This window comes from Megalopta genalis, chromosome 4 (assembly GCF_051020955.1).
Source record: "Megalopta genalis isolate 19385.01 chromosome 4, iyMegGena1_principal, whole genome shotgun sequence".
Lineage (NCBI taxonomy): Eukaryota > Metazoa > Arthropoda > Insecta > Hymenoptera > Halictidae > Megalopta > Megalopta genalis.
Window position 1 is genome coordinate 216,135 of NC_135016.1, and position 18,534 is coordinate 234,668.

At 42.2% G+C, this 18,534-nt stretch overlaps 3 protein-coding genes across 3 annotated transcripts; 2 read left to right on the forward strand and 1 right to left on the reverse strand.

Annotated features, from left to right (window-relative positions):
- Positions 1 to 1,069: 1,069 nt before the first annotated feature.
- On the forward strand, positions 1,070 to 2,433 carry LOC143259340 (uncharacterized). Its single transcript, XM_076520999.1, has one exon. It carries the CDS (start codon positions 1,111 to 1,113, stop codon positions 2,431 to 2,433), a length of 1,323 nt encoding a protein of 440 aa, XP_076377114.1. The 5' UTR covers positions 1,070 to 1,110.
- On the forward strand, positions 2,429 to 3,438 carry LOC143259360 (uncharacterized). Its single transcript, XM_076521028.1, has 2 exons — positions 2,429 to 2,724; positions 2,808 to 3,438. Exons 1-2 carry the CDS (start codon positions 2,660 to 2,662, stop codon positions 3,436 to 3,438), a joined length of 696 nt encoding a protein of 231 aa, XP_076377143.1. The 5' UTR covers positions 2,429 to 2,659.
- A 10,032-nt stretch (positions 3,439 to 13,470) lies between these two features.
- Positions 13,471 to 15,339, reverse strand: LOC143259361 (death-associated inhibitor of apoptosis 1-like). Its single transcript, XM_076521029.1, has 3 exons — positions 14,090 to 15,339; positions 13,669 to 14,021; positions 13,471 to 13,593 (listed from the first exon to the last, which is right to left on the reverse strand). Exons 2-3 carry the CDS (start codon positions 14,010 to 14,012, stop codon positions 13,581 to 13,583), a joined length of 357 nt encoding a protein of 118 aa, XP_076377144.1. The 5' UTR covers positions 14,013 to 14,021; positions 14,090 to 15,339; the 3' UTR covers positions 13,471 to 13,580.
- Positions 15,340 to 18,534: the final 3,195 nt, after the last annotated feature.

The window sequence follows — 18,534 nt, forward strand, 5'->3', positions numbered from 1 at the left end:
CTTGGAATGCCTGCAGGAGAAACAGGAAGATCAAGGTCATGGAGCTTACTGTAGATATCAACATCACCATGCCTTCAGCGTAGGCTACTACCTCCATTGCCGATACGACAGTTCGTTGAGCGAGTATCAGGCTTATCGTGATGAGAAAGGTTGTATCACATGGTTTGCATCGAAGTTGCACGAGTTGAGCTGTAAATTGCAGCCGGTGTTTGATCGAACGGTTCCAATGGCTCCGTTGACCGCCGCGCAAATCTCAACTTTTCGTACCGCCACGTGTTGTCACGTGTGCGAAGAACCACTCGGTAATGACGACGTGCGAGTGCATGATCATTGTCATTTCACAGGTGCGTATCGGGGTCCGGCGCACAGCCGTTGCAATCTGAGCTATCAATCCTCGTACGTGATACCGGTGGTTTTTCACAATTTGTCCGGCTACGACGCACACTTTTTCATCAAAGAATTGGCAAACGCGTTTGAAGGTAAAATAGACGCGTTACCGCTGACGAAAGAGAAGTACATTTCTTTCACGAAACACAGTAAGAGGAATAAAGATGCGATCAAAAAATCGTGGAAGAAGTGCATAAAGTTTCGATTCATCGATTCGTTCAAGTTCTTGAATTCGAGTCTGGACAAGTTGTCGTCGTACTTGGACAAGAGCGACTTGCATATCGTGAGGAGCCAATTCAATCGTCTTTCGAACGATGATTTTCATCTTCTAACCAGGAAAGGCGTTTTCCCATACGACTATGTATCGACCTATGACAAATTAAGCGACACTTGTTTACCACCGCGCGAAGCATTTTATAATCAGTTATGCGACAGCGAGATATCCGACGTCGACTATTGTCACGCGAACGAAGTTTGGTCACGTTTCGGTATACAAACGTTAGGACAGTACAGCGACTTGTACTTGAAATTGGATGTGTTGTTGTTGGCCGACGTGTTTGAAAATTTTCGCGAAAAGTCGCTCGAGAATTATAAACTCGATCCAGCGCACTATTATACTTTGCCCGGTTTCGCGTGGGACGCGATGCTAAAATTGACGAAGATCGAGTTGGAATTGTTCACCGACAATGTTCGCATCGTTACGCGCGCGCGAATAACAAGTATATGTCGACGTACGATTCGGCCGAACCGTCCAGCTATCTGATGTATTTCGATGTTAATAATTTGTATGGCTGGGCCATGTCGCAGCCTTTGCCGCACAGGGGTTTCCAATGGGTTGACGATACGAGTAATTTCAACATCGATTCCGTGCCGATCGACAGTCCCGTCGGGTACATTTTAGAGGTCGACTTAGAGTATCCTCAGGAAATTCATGATGCTCACGCGGATCTTCCATTTTGCCCGATTCACGAGGTTGGGGCGTTGCAAAAGAAACTGTTGACAACGCTTAGCGATAAGAATCGTTACGTTCTCCATTATCGATACCTCCAGCAATGTTTGAGGTATAATTTAAAATTAAAGAAAATTCATTGGATACTGAAGTTTGAACAATCATGTTGGTTACGCCGTTACATAGATTTAAATACGAGGTTGCGCGCCAACGCAAACAATGACTTCTCGAAGAATCTGTTCAAACTGATGAACAATGCAGTGTTTGGAAAAACGATGGAAAACGTTCGAAATCATGTAAACGTAAAGTGGCTCTCGCGATGGAGCGGTCGATACGGTGCTGGGCGTTTAATAGCTCGACCAAATTTCCATAGCTGTACTGTATTCTCCGAGGATTTTGTCGCAGTTCAAATGAACCAGCTTTCTATTAAATTTTATAAACCTATTTACATAGGCATGTCAGTGTTGGACATATCTAAATTACATTTGTATGATTTTCATTATGGCTACATGCTTCCAAATTTTCAAGAAAGATGCAGGATTTTGTACACGGACACGGACAGTTTAATTTATCAGATTATTTGCGACGACGCGTACGAGATGATAAAACGTGACATTCACCGATACGATACTTCCAATTATGACAGAAATAACGTGTACGGCGTTCCGATCGCGAATAATAAAGTATTAGGATTAATGAAGGACGAGAACGGAGGTAAAATCATGACAGAGTTTGTGGGTCTTCGCTCGAAAATGCATGCTATTCGGGTACAAGACAAAGACGATGTAAAAAAGATTAAAGGAATTAAGACTAACGTGACGATTAAAAATATAACTTTCGACGACTATTTAGCATGCCTTCACGATCATTTAGAAAAATCAGTTTGCGTTAAATTGATAATGTCTATACAACATCAAGTGTATTCAGTATCACAGAGTAAATTAGCATTGAGTCCATACGATGATAAACGATACATTTTAAACAATTCGATCGAAACCCTTCCTTGGGGACATTATAAAATCGCGAAAGGGGGAGAGGGGGAGGCAGGAGGGAGAGGGAGTGGGGGGGAGTTAGAAAAAATAAAAGCGGTTATATAATTTCATCGATGTTTCGAATCCCGTGTTGCGCGCGCGCGTGTTCACTTTTATTTGTAAGCGGAAAAGGGGCGTATACGCTCCTTGTATTGTTATCTTGCGTGTAAGAAGGGGGAAAAATGGTAGGGGAATTGTATATATAATCTTTTGGCATTGCGTACAGCGAGTAGTGCGTTCTACAGATTACTTTCTTATAGCGCAGTTGTTCTTCAGTATTATAATATTCACAATGTCAAATCAAACCAATAATTTTTTACATAAAAATGGATCTCACAACGATTATAAAAATTATGGGTAAGTAAAAGAAAGTTTGAAGGGAATAAAATGTTCCTTTTATGAAAGAAGAAAAAAAATATTGTATGTTATTTCTTTTATAGATACTCCATTTCGATGAAACGGTCGTTTCAACAGTCGCAACCCCAGTCGCAGCAGAAGCAGTTGCAGATACCGCGCAACGCACGAATCTTGGGTAGAAGATACTCCATAGCCGGCAATTATTTCAAGTTCCTTGAAATTTGTGTACGCGTGGATGAAAATTTGCGCGTCGAGTTTGTCTTGGGGGACAATCGTGGAACAGAGATTTCTTTTTCAATGGCTACGTGGAAACTGCTGGTGAAAACTAGAGATTATATTCACAATTACTTCGACGCGGACAAGAAGGAAAAACAAATTGATGAGACTTTATCGTTACAAATTGTTAATTTTAATGGAATGAGTCTAATCAAGTTGTTCGATTCTCAAGCATCGATTTATGTTACGAAAGAGACGATGGATAATTTGTACAAATTAGAGTTATGTATGGATCATATGTATTCATGGTTATTAGAAAATATTCCAGAAATTCAGGATAGATTCGCGAAGCTCATTAACATTGTAAAAAACTCCAATAACGAGCAGAATTATGCGACCGTAATTTTTACAAACGAATTGTTCGAACGAAATTGTCTGATCGATTGCGTATTGTTAGCTTTATGTTTAGATCTAATCGTATCGAAAGCGAATCGTTGAAATCGTGTGCGTGTGGGGGGAATTAATTAGTATTAATGTAAAAAGCATTTATGTATTTTTTTATGTTTATTAGAGAAACAAAAATAAACATTACATTATACAATTAAAGTACAGATGATTTCTTTATCCAAGAGTTATGTGACGAATCCAGCCCCAACCATTTCACATATATTTCATTTCCTTTTCGACGCAATACTTTTTCTACTAAATACACGTCGGCATATTTGGTAGCGCGTATCTCGTATTCGTAAAATCCTCCAGCGATAGGTCTGTTCTGCAAATCAACCAAAAGATACGTGACGGGGTTCGTTCGTTTCACCGTCGCGATCTTAAATACTTCCATTGACCAGTTCGGTGTGTATCCTTTGTCGAATACGGTTTTGAACTTGCTGATGCGCACATAGTCGCCAACTTTGAATTTCGCAGGACCGGCGATCTTGACGTTGCTGTACACGGTAGATAAAAGATACTTCTCATTTTTATGATTCACGTTTGCAGGTCGCATACGAATGGTGCGATGTTTTTGATTATTGTAGTCCTTAATCAACGTGGGTAGCTCGTCGATCCAACGATATTTTCCGCTCAACGAGAAAAATTTCCACATGTTGTTCTTCAATGTACGATTGAATCGTTCGACTATGGACGCTTTCATAGTGCTGAATGTGGAATAGTGGTGGATGTTACGTTTCTTCAGATATTCTTGAAAATCTTTATTGTAGAATTCTTTCCCCATATCGGTTTGTGCAAATTGTTCGGTATTCGGCCATCTTTTTTCAACACCGACGCGAAAGTTTTGCACACATCGTCAGCATTTTTGCTTTTCAAAGGAACGGCCCAGGCATACTTGCTGAATGTATCGATTAGCGTAAGAATATATCGATGTCTTCGATTCTCTCTTGCGTACGGTTGAACTTCAACGATATCAGCTTGCCAGAGATCGTCGAGTCCTCGCGTAACCACTCGCCTCCGCCGGAAGTAACGTCTCGCCGGAGCATGCAGTTCATTCACCAAGTTCACTTTATCGCCGCTCATGATTTCGCCTTGTCAGTCTGCGGTCGCTCGAAATTAAGATACGCTAATTTAATTATCCTTGCGTTGACCGCTGCCGCGCTCTCTTTTGCGTTATCGATGAATCTGCGGTCGCTTGAAATTAAGATACGCTAATTTAATTATCCTTGCGTTCTCGGAGTCTTTTCGATCGCTGTCGCGTCCTCTTTTGCGTTATCGATGGACTTTTCAGCTATTGACGCTTTTTGCGTTATCGGAATCTCTTCTGTGGTTGCTGCTACCGCTACAGTCAACAAGTCTCTGAAACGAAGTCTCATACGAGAATCCAATTCCTCGAAAGCGACGCGCACACTGTATTGCTGCTGTTCTTCGATACGTCGCATTTGTCCGTATATTTCGGTAAATTTCTCTAATAAAGATTTATGTAACTGTTCGAATTTCGCGATTATGTTCCCCTCTCCAGTCAGCTCGAGTAATCTCTTGTACATAGCAGTATTAAGCCTTTCGAACCTCTCATCCAATTCCTTGCCAATTTCAAAACCGCCTACTGTAAATTTATTTTGCAGTTCGTCTACGAGTAATTCAAGTTGCGCCAACTTTCCCTGATTCGCTTTGCCAGTGCTCCTAATTTCCTCCAAGTTGCGGATTTTATTTGATATGTGATTTTCAAGGTTATCAATCTTTTTCGGCCAGTTGCTGTTAACTTTGTGTTCCACACTTGCAAGTTTGTGCTCGATGTTGCCAGCAAATTTCACAACGGCATTCAATTTTTCTCGATCCACGATACCCTCAGCTTTCATTGTTTCGAACAACTTATCCTCGAGCTCGACAAATCTTTGACGTAGCTTTTCATTGATACTTTTATTATTCTGCTCGATGCACGTTTCAACATGTTTCTTCAGATTCTCGTGATTGGATTCGTCGTTTGTCACGAATTTTTGGAGAGTTTCGACCGCGCGTTTCATCGAGTGAACATCGTCGATAGTTTCATACAGGTCGTACGTAAATGTTTTTTTCAACGAATCGATCGCGTCGTCAACGTAACTTTTTGTTGCCGAGTCGCTGGCGAAAACCGGAGTTGCCAAATATCGAATAATTCGAGATTTTGCATCGAAAAATTCGTTGTCACTGTTCAAAATTACCGCCCTCTCGTTGATAACGTTGTCGACATACTTCTTCGTGTTAATAGGAACTTTTATACTTTCTATAGGTAGACCCAATGCATCGAACTCGTCATTCTCGTCCGATACGTGTAGAACGTATTTTCTTATCGTATTTATCAGATCGAACATAAATCTATTGAAACTCTTCGTGTTGATTGAATTGTCCTTGTGATGTTCATGTTTCGTGTCTATATTCGCAACGATGTCTTGAATAATCTGCTTTAGCGAATCACGAGACGATGATTTCTTGCTGCTGTTACGCATCGTTGCTGCTGCTGCTGCTCCAATTTAATCACCAGCAAAAATGATGCAATCGTTGCAAAAGCATGTTATTTATAGAACTTGAGGCATTCCTCGGCAACTAATTTCTTTATTTTACCACGAAAACTTTCCTCAAAGATTTGTAGTTGGTTACCGATTGAGCTGTCCGTTTCATCTTTCATATTCTGTTTTAACGCTTCAACCTTTTGCTCCAATACCGAAAATACGTTATCAATTTTCACATTAATTTCATCGTTATCTGAATCAATTGATTTAATTTTCTGATCACTGTCGTATTGAAAATTATATATTTTAGCCAGCACTTTATTCCTCCATTTTTCATTAGTCTGCTCCATATCTTTCGTTAGTTTCTCGTTAGCCGTTATTTTATCCACGAGTTCGGATTTCCATTTCGCACTAGTCTCTTTGGCATCCTTCGCCAACTTTTCGTTAGCCGTTATTTTACCCACGAGTTCGGATTTCCACTTCGCACTAGTCTGTTTAGCATCCTTCGCCAACTTTTCGCTAGCCGTTATTTTACCCACGAGTTCGGACTTGCATTTTAGGCTAGTTTGTTTGGCATCCTTCGCCAACTTTTCATTAGCCGTTATTTTACCCACGAGTTCGGACTTGCATTTTAGGCTAGTCTGTTTGGCATCCTTCGCCAACTTTTCGTTAGCCGTTATTTTACCCACGAGTTCGGATTTCCACTTCGCACTAGTCTCTTTGACATCCTTCGCCAACTTTTCGTTAGCCGTTATTTTATCCATGAGTTCAGACTTATATTTTACACCGGCCTGTTCGACACCCTTCGTCATTTTTTCATTAGCCGTTATTTTATCCATGAGTTCGGACTTGTATTTTACACCGGCCTGTTCGACACCCTTCGTCATTTTTTCGTTAGCTGTTATTTTTCTACGAAACTCGTCGTCGCCTTTTTTCGATACATCGTCAACGTACGATCTAGTGGCCGCGTCATCGTTTTGAAGCGGTTCCGCCAAATGTTTGATCCTCTTGTTTCGAGCTGTGTACGATTCCGTTGAGAAGCACATCGCATTATTCTGCATGTACTCGTGAAGCGATGACGTGACTGTATCGTCGCCTATCTTTGAAACGCGATCGACGTACAGTTTGGTGGCCGCGTCATCGTTCGTCGTAGGATTTGCGACATGAGCGATCTTAGCGCCTCGCGCATCGTACAAATTGCCGATCGAGCATATGGCATTCTCGTGTACATAATTTTTACATATCGAATAAAAAGTTGAAATATCTGCCAATATTTTCGACTCAGGCGTACTATGTTTATACAACGTACCAAATTTATTAATAGACATTTTTTTCGTTTCTCGGTTTAGTTGTTTTCTTCTCCTTTGTGCTTCTTCTTCTTCTTCTTTAACACCAACAACTCGAGTAGATCTTGCTGTTGCTCGATCTGTTGTATTTGTCGACAAATATCGTCGAGTCTGAACTCAATATTTTTAAATCTGTCCTCTCAATTTTCATCTACGGATAACGTTTGATTGGTTTCGCAGCAATTCCAACGGATACTCATTTTATCGAACCATTTGATAAATTTACCAACAGACATTTCATTCGTCACTAACGTAATAAATATTCGAGCAATTTAATTTATAATCAATCCAGCTTCGCGAAGTTCTTCGATTATGGATGTTATTTCATTGTCGTGGTTGGTATGACCAGCATTTTTCGATGCCATCAACAATTTAAAACGATCAACCAGCTCATTTGGGTCATCCCAATGCACATAATCGACCGGATTGTTGGTTACACGCATCATCGTCGTTGGAATATTTATACCTTTTCTACGTAACGCTGAGAACATTGGTCCTATAATAGTTTTGTACTTGTAGCCCTTGTTTCCCATTATCTGATTACCACGTCGGTGCGCATGCGTAGCGATGAGAATGTTTCTATAAATTTCCTTATCATTCTCGGTGTACAGGTTCTCGTTGGGTATTCTTTTGAATATCAATTCGTAGAGACCTGGAGTTCCTCTGTACCTAATTTTATTAATAACAATATCATCGTTGCTTTCCACGTCGAACGCAACGTTTCCAAGCATCAGTTTGTTATTATGAAAATACACTCCGTACACATTGTCCTGACTTTTCGGCGGCCCGCTAAAGAAATTTCTCAAGTATTCGCTCGCTAAAGGTCCAAGATTACTGAACAAATGCTCGTATTCGTCGCGATGCTTTTCAGGACTTCTCAAAATATTTCGCACCGATGATTCCAACGATGTTGCAGCCGTTAGAGATGATTCGAAAGCTATCTCCCGATGCATTGAAGGTGTTGGTTCGAGCACCATATTGGTGTTCGCATCATCGTCGTCGTCATCGTCGTCGTCGTCGTCATCGTCAACATAGTCGGCGTCATCGCTGACACCGATGGGGGAATATACTTTATTCTTCTTCTTCTTCTTTTTCAAATGCATCCTTGGAGTTAATGCCGCTTCATCGTGTGTCCTCTTTTTCTTAATAAATTCTCTCTCCACTTTCTTCTTCTTCTTCTTCACAGAGAACAGCGACTGCTGTGTTTGCAAATCCAACGATCGGTCAGCATTTGATGTATTATCTTTCGCTTCCGTAGCTGTATTTTGAACCAGCTGTTTCAACGGTTCCACGATTGGACATAAATTCGTCTCAATGTTAGACTGTACATCCATTTTCCCAACTTTCAAGGCTAAACTCTTTTTACGTATGACGTCACTGGTCTTAGCTATTTCCTTAACGATGGCAGCTCGCAGGTTTTTCTTTGACGGACGCATATCGAGTGGGAGCACGATGTGACACCGACACCTCTTACCGTCCAAATGAGCTGGATCACAGCACGACGAATTCGTTAAATCCGCGTCTGTAACGTCCTCGGTTCACAGGGCTGTCTTTGTCGATTACAAGGAATTCATACTTGTTTCGCCAACACCTTGAACAAACTGCGTTGAAACTTTCGAACGACATATCAGTATTCACATGATCCTGATGAACGTGTCGCAGATTCATGGCATCTTGATTGAATAGAATCAATAGATTGGCATTGTCGCGAATCAAATGTTTGGGTATTCTCGCGTATGATTGCGACAGATAGAAACAATCGACGTGCGAATGTCTGCCCATCGCGAAATATTCTCTCATAACGTCCTGTTCATCACAAGCAACGTCGTCGAAGATAAATATCGAATTCGGTCGAGCATCCGCCGGGGGAATCACGTCCGCGTTGTCCGAATAGGCAAAGTAACCTACGTCCTTGCCCACGTGCGAGAACAAGTTGTTCAAGTATTGATATTTTGGTTGACGTAACGATTTCGAATACACATACACATTTGCGAATCGCAGTCCATTCGAACTTTCCAACAGGCTAATCATGACGTTCGTTTTACCACATCCTGACGGGCCGCTTATCACGCATCGTATAGTACTCGGTAGCAATGGCCCATGCTTCCGAATTATCTCATCATGGTCGTCGAACGTGCGGTAGGTCGGAACCCGGATATTCAAGGACTGTCGTACGAAACGCATGCTCTCTCTCGACTGTCTTTTGTTATGCTAAATTTTCTTCTCGAACGATAAGGTATTTATACGAGAACTCAAGCATCATAGATATCAGTCTTCTCGTATCCAAATGATAGAGCACATCTCCATGTAACTAACGCACGTACATTTTTTTTTGTTCATTATCAATCAAAGAATTTTTGACATAACAGCTTCATATACCGCCACAGACTGGCAAGAAACAGCTCTGTATACTGCTACAGACTGGTAAGAAACAGCTCTGTATACCGCTACAGACTGGTATAAACAGCTCTGTATACCGCTACAGACTGGTATAAACAGCTCTGTATACCGCTACAGACTGGTATAAACAGCTCTGTATACTGCTACAGACTGGTATAAACAGCTCTGTATACCGTTACGGACTGGTAAAAGACATTCCCTGACAAGATTAGGCATGGGTCTGATAAGGAAGAAGGGTCGACGAGCGGTTAAGGGGAAGAAGAAGAAGAAGAACTACAGTAGCTACAATATTGGAAGAATTCTACCAATTGCCAAACGAGGTGGTTTTCTACCGCTGCTGTTTCCTGTTTTGGGAGCTTTGGGGGCATTGTCAGGCGGTGCTGCTGCAGTGGCTAAAACGATAAACGAGGCGATAGCTGCGAAGAAACAATTGGAAGAATTGGAACGACACAATCGTGCCATGGAGGGCCGTGGAGTGTATCTTGCACCATACAAGCGTGGGAAAGGAATAAAGAAAAAAAAAAAGGAAGACGAAACGAAAAAAGTAGATAACTCAACGACGGATCTTGAATTGAAAATTGTCTGTAGAAAATTACCACATTTTCGCGGAGTTTTCATGCTCGATGCATTGCCCAATAAAATATGGATAAATGAACGAGGAATAGTCAATCTGGATAGCAGTCATGGTCCAGGAACACATTGGGTCGCATATATAAAGCAGAAGTCGCGAATCAGCTACTTCGATAGTTTTGGAAATCTTCAACCACCAATCGAATTAATTCGATACTTCGGACCGAACGTGGTAATCTCATACAATCGCAAGAATTATCAAAATTACAACGAAAGCGTATGTGGACAATTGTGTGTAAAATTTTTGCGAGAATCTCTGACATAGCATTTTTAATCATTCTACCGCCGCTGCAAGAATGTCCTACACATTCACGTTATCGGGAAGAAGTAGCGTCTTATCGTCCAAGTACTTCCCGCCTATAGATCTGAGCAATGCCAACTACGAACTGGGTCTGCTCGATTTGCAAACTTATTACACAATACCAAACATCAGTTCGAATATTGGAAACAATAAATTTTATTTCGACGACAAAGATGAAGAGATAAGCATCCCAGATGGTTCGTATGAACTGGAGGCGATCAACGCTTACTTGAGGCGCGAGATAAGCATGCGGTATCCTACAGCCAATGATAAGAATGATCCGGAATACCCGCTGATCTTGCGAGCGAACAACAATACTATGAAAAGCGAAATTATAAGCGCATATAGGATAAATTTTACAAAGCCTAATAACGTGGGTCCTATTCTAGGATTCTCTATGAATCGTGTTTTATCGCCAAATACATGGCATATATCGGACACCCCCGTGAATATCATTAATACGAATATTATTCGAATAGAATGCAACGTAACCACCGGTTCGTACGATAACGGGAAACTGGTTCACACGATACACGAATTCGCGCCCAACGTGTCGCCAGGGTATAAAATATCGGAAACGCCGGCACGAGTCATTTACCTTCCGATCGTCACACGGTCAATGGATGATTTAACGATTCGCATTGTGGACCAGTCGGGACGTTTAATTGATTTTCGAAACGAAGAAATCACGATACGATTGCACGTTCGTCGAACCATCTCATAACCTCGGTAAAGAAACGTCATGCTAATTCACAATAATACGCCAAGCTTCAAAGACGGTGTATCGTTCCAAAATAATAATAATAACAATAATAATAAGGAGAAGAAGACGAGGAAATTAACTGCACGAAACGTTAAATATCTACAATCTTTGGGATTTGTCGTTAACAAGTAATCGCACGCCCTCGCATCATGTCGTACGACATTTTGAACATCTCCGAAGCACCGATCTTCGACAATCGAATAACTAAGATCGAACTGCACACCTACAATCCGTACGCCAACACTACGTTTGGAAACAGCGATGAGATAAGAATACCCATTCAACATCAAGACTTGTACACTCTTCCGTGTAAAAGCTTCCTATACGTGGAGGGAAGACTCAGCCTACCGGGAGGATTGGCAAACGACACGGTAGCTCTAGACAACAATGCGGTGGCGTTTATGTTCGACGAAATACGTTACGAACTGAACGGAGTGGAAATCGATCGGTCCAGAAATCCCGGTACAACGACGACCTTGAAGAATTATGCGAGTCTGAACATTACGAAGAACAACGCGCTGTCCAACGCAGGCTGGATGTACAGGAACGATGATCAACGGAGGGAAAATCTCATCGCAACGCCTACGAATTTTCGAAATTTCAACTTTTGCGTGCCTATGAACACATTGCTAGGCTTCTGCGAAGATTACAAACGCGTTGTAATAAATGCTCGGCACGAATTGATTTTGATTCGCGCGCGCAACGACGCTAACGCGCTACGAAGCTGGTCCGACAATGTGAAACCTGTCCTGGATTTGTATAAAATTCAATGGAGAATGCCACACGTCGCTTTGGATGAAATACACAAGTTGTCGATGCTGCGTATTCTTGAGAGCGAAAGATCGATCAGCATGAGTTTCCGTTCGTGGGAACTGTACGAATATCCGATGCTGCAAACAACCACGAAGCACACGTGGGCGATAAAAACGGCTCCGCAAATGGAAAAACCGCGATACGTGATATTCGCGTTACAAACCGAAAGGAAAAATGATTTAAAGAAAACGCTACCCAATTCGATTCCTGCTTCTTATCTAATATTCGACTTTACTTGAACTCGGAAATGTATCCCTACGACGATTTGAACATCGATTTCGAAAAGGATAAATACGCGTTGCTCTATGACATGTACGCGAAATTTCAAGAGTCCTATTATGAAAACGACGGTGATGTGTTACTGAATACAATCGATTTTCTACTGTATGGACCGTTCGTAGTCATCGATTGCTCGCGACAAAACGAAGCGCTGAAAAATGCGACCATCGACGTGCGAATCGAATTCGAATGTCGAAAGGATGTCCTACCTTCGACGGCTGCATACTGCTTGATGATACACGACTGCATCGTGGAATACAACCCGTTGACGAGCATTGTTAGAAAAATTATATAAATGCGAAAAATAATATTGTAAACTAATATGATTTTGAAAATATATATGTCCTATCATAAAAAAAATGTTCTCTCCCCCCCCCCTGAACAAACCGCTAACCGAATAGCTACAATAAGAAATAACTATAATTTTTAGGGAAATTTTGGATAGGATTGTAGGTATTTTAACCCTAGCGTCCCTCCTGAACGGAACCACCCGCCGAAATTGTGCACATTGCGCGTGGATAGTGTATTTGGGAAGAAAAGGGATTTTTCTTTAAAACAATATAGTTATAATTTCTGCATAAGGTATAAAGTTATTTAATAGGTAAAAAAAGTTTCATTAACAATGGAAAAAGTGAAGAAATAATATATAATATACAGTAATAAAATAAAACATAATATTCATAATACAAAACATAATACATAATAATTAGTCCTAAAGTTAGTACTTTCGATTTTCTATCCCTTTATGACATGTAACACAATAATAATGGGAAATGCAGGTAGAACAAATATAACTTGAATGGTGTGTCGTTTATTTCGGACTGTCGTTTGTTTGTTTCGTCAAAAGATTCACGCAATAGTAACAAGAGGCGGTGCAGTCCAAAAATTAAGTCGCGATTTTACCAGCATGTCGGATATATCCGACGTTCGCCCCCAGAGGGCGATCATGTGGATGTCGGATATATCCGGCGTTCGGCTCCGCGAGTGTTCATATGGATGACGGATATATCCATCGTTCGGAGAGAAAGGGTTAAAAAATGTATATTAATGTTAAATAAATCCTTTTTATTAAAATTTTGAAATATGATTGTTATCAATATATAATCTTCCTCTTCTTTCGCCAACGCGTCGTTGATGACAATCGCAAGCCTCCTCCCCTCTCCTCCTCCTCTTCAGGATGACGCTCTTAATTTTAAAAAAATCATTATTAAAAAATAAATTTTAATTTCTTTTAAAATAACATTTGTTATACATACATACCTCTTCTCATCCATGGTATAATCGTAGATTCCGCACTCGTCCACACCGCTTCTTGATGGTGACTTTGAAATGATTGTGGGATGAGCATCGATCGGCACGTTGCCGCAATTTTCCCCCAGTACATATGGACAATTCCTCGACCAGAAGTGATGCTCCGACATGGCCCTGTCGTTGTGTTGCCACCGATGCAATTCGATGTCGCATGCAAAACATGCGACAAAATCGTCCTGTCCCAGATAGTAAAATCCTGCGGCTGCAAGTTCCTCCGGTTGAATATATTCAATTGGCCAGAATTCGAAACTTCGAAGTCTATCCTCCTCGCGTCGATAATCAATCATCGTCATTATCTCTTTCTGCAAAGAAAAAGGTATCGTGGAAATGAAAAATAATAGTAACTAAAAAAATGAAAAAAATACGTTACCTTCCATGAACTACTGACAAAAGACGCGCTCCTCACTGAGGGCACAGTGATACTGAGCCGTTGATGACAAACGTAAGCCTCCTCCTCCTCCTCCTCCTCCTCCTCCTCCTCTTCAAGAAGACGCTGTTAATTAAAAAATAATCATTATTAAAAAAATTAATTTTAATTTTTTAAATAACATTTATTATACATACCTCTTCTCATCCATCGTATCAACACCGATCGGCACGTTGTTACAATTTTTTCCCCCGAGGACATCACCTCGACCAAAAAAAGATTCGCACCTCGCTAAGGAGTGCACACAGGCTTACGTCTTTCGCTCTATTTCTACAAAAAAATGCACCATAAAAATAATTGTAAAAAAATAAAAAATAAAAAATAAAAAAAAATTACCTTCGAGGTACCACTTTCGAAAGACGCGCACCTCGGTGAGGGCACAGTGATACTGTACCCTCCGCTTCGATGTTGAACTAGGCGTCCAACAATGAAGCCTGCATGGCGGGTCTATTGGCCCATACTTCGGGTCCGCGGCTAAAATTTCGAATTTGGGGCGACCGAATGTTTCTAAATTAACATACTGAACGCCAATTTCGCGCAATAAATCCCGTTCTACGTGACCCCCCTTATAAGCGATTATGGGATCCCTGTATCCGCGAATAAAAAGTTTAATTAATATCGAAATATCTATCTGATTATAATTCTTTTGCCCCGAAAAATTTTTGAAAGGAATCCCATGAATGAAATTCGTGACGTACCATGCAGACTTTCTATCAGCTTCACTTAAATCGCTGTATTGGACGCCTAGCTCGAATTCATATAGAGACGCGAAGCCTGTGCGCACATTTACGATGGCTAGTTCTTTACAAAGAAACTGCTTATTTACGCTAAATCCGTCCATATCTATAATAAAGTCTATTCGCGACATGATTGATTTTTTAATATAATTATTAAGTTTTCACTAGCACACTGTTTTTCACTGTCACTTTGTCTTTTACAACAACGATTTGATTTGCTCCGCATTAGGCTTCGTCAACATCGTTATAATCCATCTCACTCTCTCTCCAAAACGATAAAGTAGAAAAATACATCTCTCCATCCATATCGTTGCAAGATAGAGAAACTGCTGCAAAAGAGAATGCGGTGCAAGAGGAAAAACCGAGATAAAAAAACCTTACTTTAATAAATCTCAACGAGACCGAAATCCTGATATCGCTTCGCAAGCGACTTCCCGGGTAAAGCATCCGCGAGTCTCTCCGGATACAAAACCACAAACTTCTTCGACGTTGCGAACGATTGCAACAATGACACGTTCAAATTCCATATCAATTCCCAACTCAGTAGCGAATAAAATGTTCGCTGCAGAGGGAAAAGCAAATATGCAAAAACAGTAAACGAGAGAGAGAAAAAAATATCTCTCTCTCTCTCTCTCTCTCTCTCTCTCTCTCTCTCTCTGTCCACATCGTTACTGCAAAGAAAAAACCGGGGATAAGGAGACTTCCAAAATCACTAATCATGGAAACGATGTGACAACAAACCGTTGCAAGGTGGAAAAAATATCTCTCTCTGTCCGCATCATTTGCAAGAGAGAGAACAACCGCTGCAATACAGCCCTCTCTCTCGCTCGCTACAATATTATACCGAGATGAAAAAAAAAAACTTACTTTAAGAAATCTTAATGAGACCAAAATCACGGGTAAAGCATCCGCGAGTCTCTCCGGATACAAAACCACAAACTTCTATAAATGCGTCGCGAGAGAAAAATCATGCATCGCTTTTGCAAGAGAGAGAACAACCGCTGCATCCTCCCCTCTCTCTCTCGCTCGCTACAATATTATACCGAGATAAAAAAACTTACTTTAAGAAATCTCAACGAGACCAAAATCACGGGTAAAGCATCCGTGAGTCTCTCCGGATACAAAACCACAAACTTCTATAAATGCGTCGCGCCTAACGCACGCGCGAGAAAAATCATGCATCGCTTTTGCAAGAGAGAGAACAACCGCTGCATCCTCCCCTCTCTCTCTCTCTCTCGCTCGCTCGCTACAATATTATACCGAGATAAAAAAAACCATACTTTAAGAAATCTAATAAACGAAACCAAAATCCCCGATATCGCTTCGCAAGATAAGCAACTTCCGGGTAAGGCGTCCGAGAACCTCTCCGGATGCAAAACCGCAAAACTCCTTATCGGTGACTTCCCCCCTCCACACGACGCGTGCCGCTCACGATGATGCTTCCTTCCCTTCATCCCCCCCGGCTCAGCCTTCCCCTCGCCCTTGATTGCAGAACGCAACCTATATACCTACTTACGCACACAAATCGACAAACACCATCTCCCGTGGCCCTGCAACTTAAGTAGGCTTACTCAGCCTAAAATGATCGTGTACCTCCAGAGGTTCGCCTCAAAAGCCGTGAGGGCACGAGAGTGAACCTCGGAAGACTCGGCCGATTTCTGGCATCGTAGGCGTCTCGCGTCAAGCAAGATGAGCCGAATCGGCCGTAAAACACTTATGCATTGCACACACAGCATGAGCCTGCATGGGACTGAGCGCAAGCTGGCAACCCCACCTCCCCGTGGTCCCCGCTGGAAACACTGCTCCACTCCCCTCCAAGCGAGGCTTGCACAGTGGAGCAGTGGCTAAGTGGATTGCCTCCTGAAAAGGACAGTCCACCTTCCTGATGATCCCCACCATAGGTGATGGAAGGGTTTTTCCACAGCACGTCCCCCTCGTACTGGTTTCGCTACACGCAACACCGCTAGTATAAGCTGCACCGCAGCTTCGGAATAGCAGAGCCGGCGAAAGCCCTTAAAGCTCAAAAGAGTAGACATTCAATGTCCCTATATAGGGGTCTCCAAAGTCCAACCCCGCCTCCACGCGGCGGAGACCGGGCAACGCAAGTCTATATTTGCGGCAAAAAGGGCTATGGCACCCGCCCTGCCAAGTCCCATCCTTCCCCATCACAAATTCCCCCCCAGCACTGGTCTGTGGAGCTGAAACCGCGGTGCGGGACTCACACCGCCCGCCGCCGCAGGCAACGGCATCGCTACGCCCGTCCAGCCCGTCCTAACTGATGGAACACACTTACTCCCCACCCCCCGCTCCAACAGCACGGTCTGACTGCCTAGGTCCCGGCAGTCAGGTCTTTATGCATGTTGATAGCACACAGTAATCGTCTCCCATCTAGCACGCTGTACTATTACTATCGTGTGAGGTTTAAATTAACACAAGCCCCAAACCCAAATCCCGACCCTAAATTTACCTGATCCAGCAGCACGAGCTGGCTGCCTAGGTCTCGGCAGTCAGGTCTTTATGCATGCTGGAAGCAAATAATATAATCGTCACTCGCCTACCTAGCACGCTGCAACTTGCTGTCGTGTGGCACTGGGAGTGAACACAGTCGACGAAGCCATCTGAGCGACGGTGGCGTGCGGTGCCGAGCACCCGTCACCGCGGTCGCAGCGAAACAGACCGTTGTTACGTCTCCCGACGTTTGATTAAGGACAATTACCATATAATTACTCGAATAAATATAAAATAAGTAAATATATATTCACCTTATCATCGTAAGAATAGATACACACTCAGTTACATACCCACCTTCATAAGACACTACAGAACTCTACGTTAACTACACTTCTTTACCGACCATATGGAACCCACCGAACTCTACTATACCGACAATACTAAGCCGCACCTCTTCCGAGAAGAACTCTACGTTAACTACACTTCTTTACCAACCACATAGAACCCACCGAACTCCACCATACCGATAACACTAAGCCGCATGAACACTAATACTTAAGTAACAATTATAACATAACCCGTAGCGTTAGTACTTAAGTAACAATTATAACATAACTCGTAACGTTAGTACTTAAGTAACAATTATAACATAACCCGTAGCGTTAGCACTTAAGTAACATTATAACATAACTCGTGGCGTTAATATTTAAGCAACATTTACAACATAACTCGTCAGTAAGACATATTCTAAGTACCCACAATTGCGCGCGGACTGGTGTTACGTCAGTCCGCTGAACGTAGCATCCCCGCTCCGAGCGCTCCGTTGCCATGGAGACCTCCCTCCACGACGACCGAACCTACCAAGATGGCGGCGGGATCGCAGCCGAGAAGGATCCATGCGGAACCGAGCAGAACAGTTCCGCATCCAACCTCTACGACTCAACTTCTCAGCTCCCAACCGGGGAGACCTTTTCGGTTCCATCTCAAGTCAAGCTCTCTTCGATTATAACGTTAGAAATTTTATTCGTAGGAAGTAAGAACGCGCTCTTGTACTTTATATTATAATAGAATATATTAGATTTAGTTACAACTCAACTCAATTCATTATCCCAACGTCTATTACTAACATTAGGTTTACCTCGGCTTCGCTTATCTTTATTAATTCGAACGTTAGCGTAGCACCTTCAGAAAGCGTGTGTA

Bases quoted from the DNA above. Each gene is read 5' to 3' on its own strand.
- LOC143259361 (XM_076521029.1), bottom strand. From the start codon at position 14,012: ATGACGATGATTGATTATCGACGCGAGGAGGATAGACTTCGAAGTTTC.
- LOC143259360 (XM_076521028.1), top strand. From the start codon at position 2,660: ATGTCAAATCAAACCAATAATTTTTTACATAAAAATGGATCTCACAAC. The intron at 2,725-2,807 runs GTAAGTAAAAGA...TTTCTTTTATAG, and splicing joins AACGATTATAAAAATTATGG to ATACTCCATTTCGATGAAAC.
- LOC143259340 (XM_076520999.1), top strand. From the start codon at position 1,111: ATGTCGACGTACGATTCGGCCGAACCGTCCAGCTATCTGATGTATTTC.